The 13,061-nt window shown below is 52.5% G+C and overlaps 1 protein-coding gene across 1 annotated transcript in view; it reads right to left on the minus strand.

The window, feature by feature from the left end:
• JPH2 (junctophilin 2) overlaps window positions 1–13,061 on the minus strand; it is a 31,279-nt gene that overhangs the window by 16,862 nt on the left and 1,356 nt on the right. The window contains exon 2 of the mRNA XM_071759466.1: window positions 6,261–7,044. Within this exon, the coding sequence (XP_071615567.1) occupies window positions 6,261–7,044 (784 nt within the window). The remainder of the gene's footprint in view (window positions 1–6,260; window positions 7,045–13,061) is intronic.

Here is a 13,061-nt window from a genome sequence, read left to right on the forward strand (position 1 = left end):
ATTTGTAAAGACCAAACCCTGGCTCTGGGACAGGGGCTGGGTGTCCCTCATCTCCAAGACACGAGTGACACAAAGTCCCAAGCTCCTGATGCATGGCGTGGGGAGGATCAGGTGAAAGCTTTCCTTCCAACCAAACCACACATAAGTGACAGCACCATGGCACAAGGCAACTGGGCACGTTCCTGCTTCAAGGGCTTTGAGGGAAAGCTGAGCTGAGGTGGCCCTGGCTGAGGTGGCATGGGCCAGGCAGGTTCCCTCTCACCATCCCCACAGATGGTTATCTGGACACTGACCTCAGTTTGTGCTGATAAGCCATGTGGAGGAGGTCACTCCCGCTCAGGAGCTGCAAGAGGAAAAGGTCTTTATTTGCCTGGTTTCATGGGAAGGAGAGATTGCTGCTGGTACAAGTGAAGAAAGCAGGAGTCCCAGCCCTGGGCCTCAGTTGGTGTGGAAGTAGGTGCCAGCAACTGGGTTTCTATTAGCCAAGAGTGAATGAGACAAGATTATCTTTACAAACACAATGAGCTGTGTGAGAAACGTCTATGGTGGGAGAGCAGGACCAAGGACCATCCCTTCACAGCTGTGTCCTGGCATCCAGCTATGGCAGGAGCTGTGTAGCTGGCCTCTTTTCTCCCTGCTTGTTCCTGTGGAAGCAGCAAGATGCTCATTCCCACTATGGGGTCCATGGGACAGGCATAAGGCCATCAAGGACCTGTCCTTGGCTCCTAACACAGCTACCTCCGGGTGTGGTTGACCCTGCTCAGCATGAGCCCCACTGGGGACACAGCACCCTTCTGTACCCCATAAGGGATTTTAACAAAGCTGGGGCAGTCCTGCCCATCTCCACCTGCACCCACCGTTCCTTTAAGCCTCCCAAGAGGTCAGGCTGCAGCATCTTGGGTGTCAGGTCTTACAGCTTTAGAAACGTTGCTTCCATCTCCCGTGTCTCTCCCTGGCAGCTCCAGCTCAGCAGGAAACAGCAGCCAGTAAGCCATCAGGGGCCAGAACAAGCTCTGCCCATCTCCTGCCTGCTGCTCCCTCCTTTTTAAACACCCATCCATCACCTCTCAGCAATACAGTCCTGGAGCAAAGAGAGTGAAGCTGGGACAGCAGAGGAGGATCAGCTGCTCTCCTAGGAGGGGAACCTTGAACCACCACTGCCCATCTCACAGGTGGCCATGAGCATCCTGCCCCCCAGGCTCAGACCTGAAGTTCTAGAAACAGAACTGGACTCCTGATGTGTCTAATGCCCAAAGCAAGCAGAAAACAAAGGATATTTAAAAGAACTGAGCTGCACCAGCAGTGCTGGGACAGCCAAGGCAACCTCAGCCATCAGGCCAGTCCAGCTCCACCCTGGGCACCCACCATGCCTCACCAGAGGTGCCCAAGGAAGAGGCTGCTTTGGCTGCCCACCCTCCCCACCAGCAGCACAAACCCCCAGGAGCACCAGGGAGGGGGGAGCGGGGCTCGCAGGGGCAGGGTCGGGCCAAATAAAGCACCTTATCGGCGGGGGCAGCTCCCGCAGCGTGGGCCGTGGAGCTCAGCTGTCGCGCTGGGGCAGCGCTGATAAAACCCTGCTCTGCCTGCCCTTATTTAGTCAGGAGGCTCTGCTGACTCCAGCGATTTTTGGGACGTCATTTGCACCACGTTCCCCAAGGAGACGCTGGCGGCCGCCCGGCCACGCCGGCTGGAATTGCTGAGCCCAGGGAGACAGCGGCTGCGCTGCCGGGAATGCAGCTGAACAGGGGAGGTTGGGAAAGCGATACGGGAGCACTCATGCTATTTGAAGGGAGAGAGAGCTAAGACGTGCCCGAAAGACACGGGTACAGACAGAGAAAGGAGTTAGGCTTCAAAATCAAGCCACAAGTCACACCACGAGCCATGCCCACCCATCGCTGCCTCGGGAGCTGCGCTGACCCCGTTCCTGATGCACAGCGCGGTGCTGCTTGAACACAGCCCGGGCTCACTGTGATGTGTAAACCCTGATTTTACAAGAATTCATGCCTCACATTTTGGAATTTTAGAAATTCCAGTCTGGAAATCCTTCCAGGCAACTCTCGATTGCAGGACCTCTACAGATACTGCATTAAAATTGAAAATAAATCTGAAACCGACTCATTTTTAGCTGTACTCTCCAGAGACCCAGCTGCACAGAGGCTTCAGGGTCAGTGTCTGAAGAGAAGGAGGTGAAGCACAGCAGCCAGTCTTGCCTCTTACACCTTCCTTTCCTATCGATCCCATGACATCTGGCAGATACATCTGAGGAGTTATTAACAGGACATCCACCAGTCAAACGATCTTGAGAGTGTGGCCAGACCCATGCCTTACAGGACAGGTGGCCAAGTCCCTCTGTTGATTTTGGTCCAAGTCACAGGGAAGCACAACCCCCTGCAAAGGAAGGCCATGGCAGACACTACTGCAGTGGGACGGTGGCGGAATTTACAGTAATTACACTCATTTTGTCCCCCAAAAGTACCAGCAGAAATAAAAGCCCCTGTACTAGCTGCCCTGCTACTGAGTGCACAGCTTTCAAAAAAAATCAAAGGTTTGCCCTGCAGCCCATCCTGCCCTTTCTCTTTCTTTCTATTTGAATCTATTCTGAAAAGACAAAAGCTGGGCACTTCCACCCTTCTTTTCCCTGCTTCCAGTGGAACCACCCTCCCCATGTGAGAGGCAAGCACATACTGCTTCCCACACACCCAGGGGTGCAGAGCACCCCGTTCAGCACAAGCCACATGCTCAGAAAACTCCAGGACAACCATTACATACCTCACGATGGCTTTTACCAGCTCACTAAAAGCTTGGTGGCATCTATCCCCTGCTCATCAGGGCTGATGTGGGACTGGCTGTCCTCAAGCCAGCTTCTCTCCTAAAACACCAGGGAAATGACCTCATGGCTGCAATCCCAGGACCTCACCTCCTTTTCCACTCCTACCAGCATTTTTCTTTAGAAGCCCCCAGATAGGGGAGAGGGTGGGGAAGGCTGGAGTGACACGAAGGGTGCCTTCACCTGGCACTATGGGAAATGGCACAGCAGCTGGGAAAGTGTTGGGACACCAGCAGCACAGGGCACTGCTAACAGACATCTTACAGCACCTGCTAAACCCCATGTCCACCTGTGGGTACCCCCAGGCAGGAGCAAAGCCACCTCCACTGGCTGCCACAGAGGCTGTGCTTCAGGATGACTTTTCTCCCAAGTGACAGCAGCCTGGGGCAGGATTCCTCATTAATTTCCACCAGCTCCATCCCATGAGCTGATCCCCAGAGCTGCTGATAGATGTGCTGAGGGTTTCTGCCCAAAATCTAAGCAGTGCCAAAGGGCTTTGTCAGGGCTGAGGGAGCAGTTGGCTGAGCTGGGATGGGCTATTCAGCACAGCATGACCACATGCCACATGATTTTCACTAAAATAATGAAAAAGAGAGTTGTTTGTTTGTTTAAAAATAAATAAATAGAAAAAGAGTTCCCTCAGCCAATGGCAAGGTGATGCCAGCTCTGCCCTCAACCTCTTGCACAACAGGGAAAGCAGTAGGATTCAGGAGGGAGCTGAGGAGGCCAAGACAGGCAGCAGGGCAGGCAATAGCTGGCACTGCCTGCAGTGCTGGCCCAACACCCAAACAGAGCAGGAAGGCAGTGCTGGAGCTGCAGAGCAGCCTGGTGCATTGGACACCCTCCAGGCAGAGGGGATGAAGGACTGTTTGCTGACCATCACCCCCATCACTGCCCTGCCCGTGTCCACAGGACAGATCCCAGGCAGGGCACCAGCACTGCTGCAGCTTCCAGAGCTCAGGCACATGCCTGGCATTCCTGCAGTGCAACTGGCCAAGGCTTCCAGCACTTAAACTTGTTTTCCTCAGGATTTCTATGCCTAAAAAAGCCTTTTATGGTGCAGAGAGTGAGATCTGGTCTTCTCCTAATGTTTCACCCCCAGGCAGCAGCAGGCTGGCTATGACTGCACTTCAGCTCTGCAAGAGGCTCCCCCCAAGTGCCACAGGTGAACAAAATCATCTCACATATCCACCAGCACAGGTACATGGAGTTAGTTGAGCTGCTGTGTCCTGCTATTTAGTTCCCAGAAGTAACCTCATATACAGATGTGCCACATCTTCCCCCAAAAAAGGATTAATGTAGCCTCAGAGCATTTCTTTGGGAAAGGTGCACACTGCCATCCAAGGAAAAATAGAAATGCTCCATCTAGAAAACTGTGCCTTGCAGTTCTGAGCTAGGGTGATGCTAATGATAATACAGCCCTTTTGTAAACTATGGTAATCAATTTTCACAATCTGTCTGCAATTACTCTCTGTCCTGCATGTGGAAACTGAGGCAAGGTTCAAGGCCAAAGAGAAAGTCCATGGCAGAGTTGGGATTTAAGCTCAGGACCCTCTCAAGGCAAAAATACCTGTGATTACTCTCGACTGCAAAACTGAGCTGAAAGGAGGAAGAAGAAAGAGAGTGTGAGTCAGATTTTCAACAGGCAGCAGGTAGCAAGGGTGGCTCTGCCCAGAGCAACACATGCCAGGAATAAACACTGCTGGAAACAACGAGTTAGAGTTTACAAGATGTAGGGGCCCAAATTCTCCTCTGCCAGCTGAGCTGCAGGCAGCACCTCAGGGACGGGGCCCGGGGCACACCACTGCCAGGGAAAGCCATGTCCTCTTCCCCTACAACCACTGCAGGATCTGCGAGGGGAGGAATCCCTGGAGGAAACTGCCTGTAACGTCTTATTTCCTCCAGCTCCAAAGTTTCCTTAATAGGAAATTACTCCCCAGCGTGCCGAGGAGGGATGCAGTGCCCCGGCAGGGCTGCGAGCACATTCCAGCCCCGATGGAAAACACTGCAGAGCCACTTTTGATCCAAAGTGTAAATAGTGTATAATAAAAAGGAGCTTGTGTAAACCCGCCGAGCTCTCGGGGAGCTGCTTTCACAGCTTCAGCCTCCTTATTTACAGGCACCCAGTGCTGCAGACACACGCTTGGCCCAGGCACAGCTGAACTGATGTTGGGCTGAGCCTGCCCTGCCAGGAGGATCCAGTGGCCCCACATTGCCCCAGCCTGTTATTTTAATCCTGACTGGCCTGGCATGGTGTTTCACTTTCAGTCCCACTGGTTTCCCTCTGCCCACCCAAAGCAACTGGGTTTTGCTATAAAAACAATCTCACTCCCCACAAAACTTTCTAGAGCAGAAAGGGTCAGCAGAGAGCAGAGCCAGGGTTTCTTGGTGGAGAAGGATAGGGTTTGGGAAACAACTGCCCTCCCTGTTATTTCCCATTTCTGCTTGGATATGAAGGAACTTTGATAATTAAACAGCACAAAAAAGCAGCAAGGCAGGACAGCCCTGGAGTCCCAACCACTGCTCAGCAGCTGAGTACAGGCTGAATAGGGAGAGGTTTCAATGGAGAGGCAAGGTGAAACCTCAGGGTCTCTCATAAACATATTTCTCTGAGGCAGAGAGGAGTGAAGGCTGCTTTCTGGGCATTGTAGCGCATCACAGGCTGTGGGAGGTGGCTGTGTGCCATGGGATTGGGCTCAGCCTTCTCACATGGGCTCAGCCATTGACTTCCACAGTCTCTCCTGTGGCAGAAACACTCAAAACCTGTCTGAGAGCAGCTGGGTCCTGGGGGGAGACAGGACACCCCAAGGCAGTCCCCTCCTCAGTCTGGTACCTGTTGTAGGTCCTGCCTCCCAACCCACAGCATCCCAGCAGAGTGCTTGTCTCAGAGAGCCCATTACACCGACCCACTAAATTTAAGTGACAACCCAAATGCACCTCATAAACTCCCCACAGAACCACACTGTGGTCTCTGGGGCTGAGCCACGCTCTGCTGCCGACCCAATTAATCAGGATCATGTTCCACTGGCTACTCATGACCCTGGATTTACCACAGCCAAACCCTACCATTTCTCATCCTGCTCCATCAACAAGCAGCACAGCACCAGGCTGCTCCCCATCCCATTGTGAAGCAGGGTCAGCACCAGGCCCTGCTGTCCAGCAGCTCCTTCCTACACCAGGACTGCACAGGGACAGGAAAAGGGACGAGAAGGAGAACAGGTCCTGAACATTCCTGGGCTGCCATCAGGGCCCTCAGCCCTGCTCAGCCAGAATTTGGTACAAAGAATTAAACGGAAGTTGCTGGGAGACATGTTTGACCCCTCCACTGGTGTGCCCTGAGGAGGCACCAAGCAAAGCTTCAGACGAGCACGTAGATGGGGACCATCAGCACCACCACAATCGGGGACCTGTACGTTGGAGCCCCAAGTCCTACCTGGATGCTGCGATCTCTGACTTCTGCCTGGCGATGGCCGCAGCCCTCTGGGCTCCCTCCACGCTCCTGTCCACCTTCTGCCGGATCTTGGCGCTCTTCAGGGGTATCACCCGCTTCTTCATGCCCTTGACGAGGACGTTGTGGCGGTACTTGCCCTCCTCCTTCTTGCCATCGGGCAGGGTGGTGCAGCCGTAGCCGTGCCGCAGGTTGTCCAGCCACTCGCCCTCGTACTTCAGCCCGCTGGAGCGCTCGCTGACGCCGAAGCCGGCGCGCTTGTCGTTCTTCCACTCGCCCATGTAGGTCTCCGTGGTGGTGGCGTCGATGTCGGACTCGAAGGGGGGGTACTCCTCACCCTCAGCACCCTCTCCCAGGCTGACGGTGGAGGTGGCATCGCTGGCGGCCGAGCTGATCCCGCTCTCGCTCTTGAGGAAGCTGACGCGGCTCTTCTGGCTGGCCAGGGACGACTTGGACTCGGACTTCTTCAGCTTCCCCAGCAAGGAGCCCCTGCGGAACAGCCCCCCCTTCTTGGGCTTCCCGGCCTCCGCCTCCCCGTAGAGGCTGAGGGCGAAGCCCCCGCGGGTGATGGTGGGCGAGAGGGGCAGGGTCTCGGGGTGTGCGGCGGGGGAGTCCTGCTGGGGCAGGGTGCCATTGCTGTGCTCGCTGCGCAGGGAGGAGAGGGAGGTGCGCAGGGGGGAGCGGACCACGGAGGCCATGCCGTAGGGCACGCTCTGCCGCACGCCGTAGCCGTGCCGCATGCCGTTGGTGAACTGACCCTGGTAGGTGCCTGCGGGAGAGAAGAGGGAAGGGGTAAGAATGGCAGCTTGCCCCAGAGGCAGCCAGCAAGGGAAGGTGGGCTGCTCTGGAAGGGCTGTACCCACCTCTCCTGGAGGAGAGGAGCCCCGGCTCTGTTAGTGCTGACCCACATAGGAAAGAAGCCATCCCCAGGGAGTTGATGGCAGTCACTGCAGACAGGTGACAGCTCGTCAGAAAGTGGCTGGGGTGCCAGGGGACACTGGTGCAAACCCAAAGTCTCTGAATGGATGGGTTCTGGATCTGCACCCAGAGCAGACAGCAAGAGGCAAGCCCACAGGACTGGGGTTTGGACTGAGCTGAGGGTGGCAGCAGCCACGCAAGCTGTGGTGGCACAGCTCTCCTTGGCCCAGTGACAGTCCCTTTCATTCCATTCTGTGGTTTGTCACTCAGAGGCTGCCAGCAATGGCTTTGGATCCCCAGAGGGGTGCGTGGCCATAGCACAAGCTGCCCCTGTACCTGCAGCCACATCTGGCTGGCCCTGACATACACCTTGTCCCAGAACTTGAGCCACAACACAAGAGATAATTGAAAAAGGGAGCAGAGCAGCTCTGTGCAAGGTTCCTCCAGCTCTGCCCTGAAAAACACCACCCTACCACACTCCTCCAGACCCAGCTGAAGAGATCACACAGTGTCATATGATGGGGGACCCAGAAAGGATCATGCTCACCATGGTGGGGCTGCACCCTGTGTACAAGACCCCACTGAGAGCCAGCAAGACCTTGGCAGCAACACCTTGAAGGACTGTGAGAAGACCAGCAAGCACTCTCAGGAAGGTTTAGCAGGGCCAGGCTGGGACAAAAGGGACTGACCTATCCTCAAGGCATTCATCTTCTCACTCCGACACCGTTACTGAGACCAGGGATGACCCTGTTCCCCCCAGGAGCAAATCCAGTTCCTTCTTTGGCAATTGTGGGAGTTCATATTTTACAGTCTCCCAGGCCACTTCTGCAGCATAATCTCTACTCACAAGCTTCAGGTTTCCTTGAAATCCTCTTTGCACCCGCCTGTGGGGTGTTGACTTACAGCACCAGGGGCCAGGAAAGACAAGAAGTGCCCGAGCAGGCAGCAGCTGCTGTCCTGGGGTGAGCCACCAGCCCCTGCCCACCCCACAGCACACGGGGCTGGGGGCTCCCTGCAAACATTTGGTCTCTCCTACTAAAAAAAAATTAAGGATTCAAGTAGTGCAGAGCATCTGTGGTCAGCCATGGAGAAGCTCCATTAAGAACAACAAGGTGGACAGCATGGGTTACAGGTGTCAGGCATAGGCAGGGAGCCAAGGACCATCGCTGGAGATGCACAGGTGTCTGGGTGTGTTCCTCCTTGTTCCCACATCCCTCTCTGTGCAATGGTGATGAGTCTTCCAAGCACAAAATGAAGTCATGGAGACCCCTCTACTGCTCCCACGTCCCTCCCCATTGAGAGCTGGTGAAGTCAGTGTTCCATCTCCTTCCACCCAGCCAACAAGCAGGGCTGACATATGATCAGGGTGACACTGGAGACCTCCTAGGACTGGACCATCTCACTCTTGGAGGGCTGCAGGTGACAGTGCCACTGCATTAACCCCCTTGGAAGAGGAACTCTGGAAGAAGGTGTCAGGTTTAGGGGGACTCAGCTGCTCCTCAGGAGCCAGGTCGGAGCTGTCACTGACCCCAAGACCCCTCTGTCCCCCGAGCAGCACCAGGGTCACCTGGAAAGCAAAAGCCAAGTGGCACAACTGGGCTTCAGGGAGCAGAGATTGTGGTGCCACTTCTCCAGGGCACATGTGGTGACCCTCAACACCAGGTTTGATACCAGCACTTCTGGATGGCCTTGGCTGCCTGATTTCAGCCCGTGTGGGACAAGCAGTGCTGTCCCTCCACAGCACATGGTGTGCTCAAACCTGCCAACTGCATCCAGCTGAGCAGAGGGCACTGACACACGGTGCTGCCCAGCCCTGCACCCAGAATGCTGCAATTCAGAGCCTGGCTGAGGCTTTGTGCCAGGGCAGAGCCATAAACCACCCCTGGAGTGGATCCAGAAGCTGCTGCAAGCAGCCAAAGGTGCTGGTGGCCGTGTGTCAGGGCACGCAAAGTCTGAGGAGAGCCAAGCCCTGGGTCACCAGTATGTACCAGTGCAGCCAAACCCCCTGCCTGTTCACACCCCCTCTGCATGGTGGGCTCAGCAAGGCTCCATGTCCTGAGCCACCACTACTCCTGAATATCAAAGCAGCCTGGCCAAGGTGGGACAGGCAGGAGGCAAAGCTGACAGCCAGGCACTCACGTGTGTCTGAAGTTCCGAGAAAAAAATAACAAAAAAACAAACCTAGTGGATGTGAAAAAACCCTCTATTTAGGATGAAAATGGGACAGAGTCCCACTTCCCTGCCTCCCCAGCCCTGCCTGATTCATCAGAGCAGGGGGACAGAGCCATGGAATCCCACCACGGTGAGATTAGTGGGGGACAGGCCCCCAGTAATCCTTTATTCCCTTGATTTCTTTCTTGTCATAGTGACAAAACAGTGGTTCTGTGCAACCCCAGGTGCTGGGTTCATCACCTCTGCCTGTCCCCAGCCAAAGCTGAGGAGTGGCCCTGCCTGGGTACCTTTCTAGGGTGAGGAAGATTAAATTGTGGGATTGATGCAAATGGTGCCCCTGCAGCCTTCACCTTCAACCACTCTGATGGGGTGGCAGCACCCTACATGTTGGGCTGGCAGCAGGACAGGACAGTGTCCAGCTGCATCAAAAACAAAAGCTTCAGCTCTTAGTGCACACCCAGCCCAGCAGCAAGAGCCACTGGCAGCAGCATCACCTCTCCCCTTCCCAGCCTGTCTCCGAGCTCTAGTGTAGTTAGTCATGAATGTAAATAATAAAACCAACAAGGTAAATAAAGCAAACAACTCAAATCCAGTCACTGCCCTACAATCCCCTGCTGTTACCCAGAGACTGTGATTATGAACTTGTTAGAAGAACCCAGTGCAAGAGGCCAGGGACATTAAACCATAAGACAGGCCAGCACAAAACTAGTGCTTCTTTTTGATGCCAACAGTGTTATCTGATTGTTTCTGTTGGAAAAGAAATGCAGAGACAAAAAAAAAACAAAAAACAGAGAGAGGAAATATATTCACAGCACTGGTTCATGGGTCAACTCCAGCCACACGGGAGCTTTGCTACAGGCAAAGCCAACACCATTTCAGCTCATGCAGAGTCCATTCCTGCTTCCCCAGCTGTAGTCCCTCAGATGCTGCTTCTTCTGCCCCATCCCTTCCCACCACACTTTCACTTCCCCAGGCACCCAAAGAGTTGGTGTTGCTGCATATTAACCCATTTCATATCTCCCACTAAAACACTCTGGATTTCTTTTCCCCTTTCTTGTGGTCTCATGATCACTGAATGGCCTCATCGTTTCCACACCCAGTTAATTGACACCACTCTTCTTTTGTAGAGCCCTAGAGACCATGTTGTAGGATCAAAACCAAGCTGGGTTTAGGCTGCTTCAATTTCAGGTGAGGCTTTTTCCCTCCTCATATATATATATAAAGTTATCTGTGTAGCAAAGCCTATCTCTGGGCACAGGTCCTGCATACCCAGTATAGTTCTGCATTAACAGAAATTTGTTTTTTCCTGCAGTGAGAGTTGACTTGGTCAGGCACCCAAGTATCCACAAAAATAAGGCCTTCCTTAGAGCAGAGGCAAAACTGTAGGGTGGCAGCCAAATAACTTGGTGTTTACTCAGAGCTAAGGTTGCAAAATTATGAGTTCCTTTATACTGTGCCCTCCACAGCCCAGATCACCATCTGCTTTAGCCAGCAGATCCTGCCCCTCTAAAGGGCTCCAAGCTCTTTGCTGGCAACCACAGCAGCCACACACCTATCTTCAGCTTGCATACCCAAGCAAATACATCATAGTGTTACTGTCTCTGCCTGCCCATGCCAGAAGCTCTGAACCCCTCTGGCTGATTTCATTTAACTTTACAGAAGGGGAGCTCTTTAAGCCATCAGTCTCCCATGGCTTTCACAAAAATGGGCTCTTGGTAGCTGAGAGAAAAAGCCAATGACCAAGTGGTGCCTGGGCTAAGCCATACCATGAGTCCACCTCCTACTGGACATCAAAAATCCATATGGGATTCAAAAAGCTTCACTTCAGTCTTTGATTTTATTTAAACATCAATCTCAGCCAGGCACAAGGTAAAATATATTCATAGGGTTGTCTGTGATTTCTAAGTGCATTTTAAAGTATAAAGTTCCTATGTGTATATTTATATGTGTACTATGTCTACAAATTTAAAGTCTATTTTAAAACATTAGAATTAGCAACATACTCCTGAAATTCACAGGAAGTCCAACCATGACCCAAAGCTTCTAATGATTTGGCAAGAGCCATGTGTTCCCAGAGCCCTCTTTCTCCTGTCGCTGGCTTCCACAGGAGTTGGGAATCACATCTCCTACTCAAGGGACAGCAGATTTCCAAAGCCTTTCCAGATGTTTATCTTACCAACCTCAACTTCAAATACTAACAGGACAAATCAGCAGCCTGGTCACATCTGGATCTTGCAGATGGTTACTGAGTACAGGTGAGGAGACAAACAGGAATGGGTCCTCCAAGTCCTACACACGTGATGCTGGCTGGCAATTGGCTTGGGATACACATTTCCACACATTCCTGTACCACTGGAGAAGCTCAAGTGATGAATGAACTGCTTGGACCAGTGGGATCACGATGGCCCAATACAAGGAGCAGCTGGTAGGCACCACCAGCCTTCCTGAGCCAGATTTGGGAGGCATTCAGCTCACTGCTGCCCAGGGTGGCTTTGGCTGGGCACATTCATGTGGATCAGGGCTAACCTGCCAACCCCGGGTGGCACCAGGGATGACGCAGACAGCACATTCCTGGGCGCAGGACAACCCCCTGGGAGCCATGCTGAGCAAAGCAGTTATCTCCTATAGCCTTATAGGAGAAAATCTTGACTCATCCTTCCCACTCTTCTGTCCCAAGTTTTCAGTCCATGACCTAACTCAAACTCCCACGCCAAGTTTTGTTTCTCAGAAGTCTCTACAATTAATTTGAAATCCAGTCACCCTGTACCCTTAGACAAAGACATTTTAGGAAGCGGGGAAGAAGCCACCGTGCAAATTCACAGGAGACCTTGACACCTCCAGAATGGAAGTCCCAGCAGCAGCTGCTACTGACAGTTACCTGACCACTGCTCATTACTCATCAGAGCACATCTTACACTCAACCTACACATCTTCCAGCCACACGTGAAGTTTCTGCAATGCACTAGTGTACACCTATGCGTTAGTCAGAACTCTCCAACTGCTGCTATGCAACCTGCACAGTTCAGTGTTTAACCATTCTACAGCAACAGGACAAAAGGTGGGGGGAGAAAATGTAAGGAGCTGGAGGGATGCATCAGTTCATGTTTGTACCTTCAGCCTCCGAAGGCACAAAGGAAATGAATGAATCGACTTCAAAACTATATTCCTAGGCTTGAAGTTAGCCATGCACCTAGACAACTCACTGAGAAATACTTCTGTAAAAGCACAATTCTGACAGTCAGTCTTGAATTAGTTCATTCTTCTAACCTCTACAAACTCAACACTTTTCATTCTGAAAAGTTATACCATTAACACTATTTTTCTTAACAAAATAACTCCACTGCCTGTCCCAGATAAATATAGATGCAATTCTGATCCATATTTTGAAGGGTATTTCTTTCAAAACACCCTCTCTATTTAGCTATACTAAATATGGCAGCCTGGAACATTACCGTACTGAAGAGCTACAGAATTACTTGCACAGAGATTCTTGCAATATTTCTAACACCAAAATTGCCACTAATGCAAGAACACACTTAGGTGGAGCATTTACAGAGCACAAAAAATATCTGACTACAGATGATCTGACACAGTGCATTTGTGTACTAGCAGGGGGTGAGAGCTTCCAAGGATTCGAAGGGATTTATTTCAGGAGAAGGCGTGTGACTATGTATTCTCAACAGCTTAGATGAACTC

The sequence above is a fragment of the Heliangelus exortis genome, chromosome 16, assembly GCF_036169615.1.
Source record: "Heliangelus exortis chromosome 16, bHelExo1.hap1, whole genome shotgun sequence".
In the NCBI taxonomy this organism is placed as follows: Eukaryota; Metazoa; Chordata; class Aves; order Apodiformes; family Trochilidae; genus Heliangelus; species Heliangelus exortis.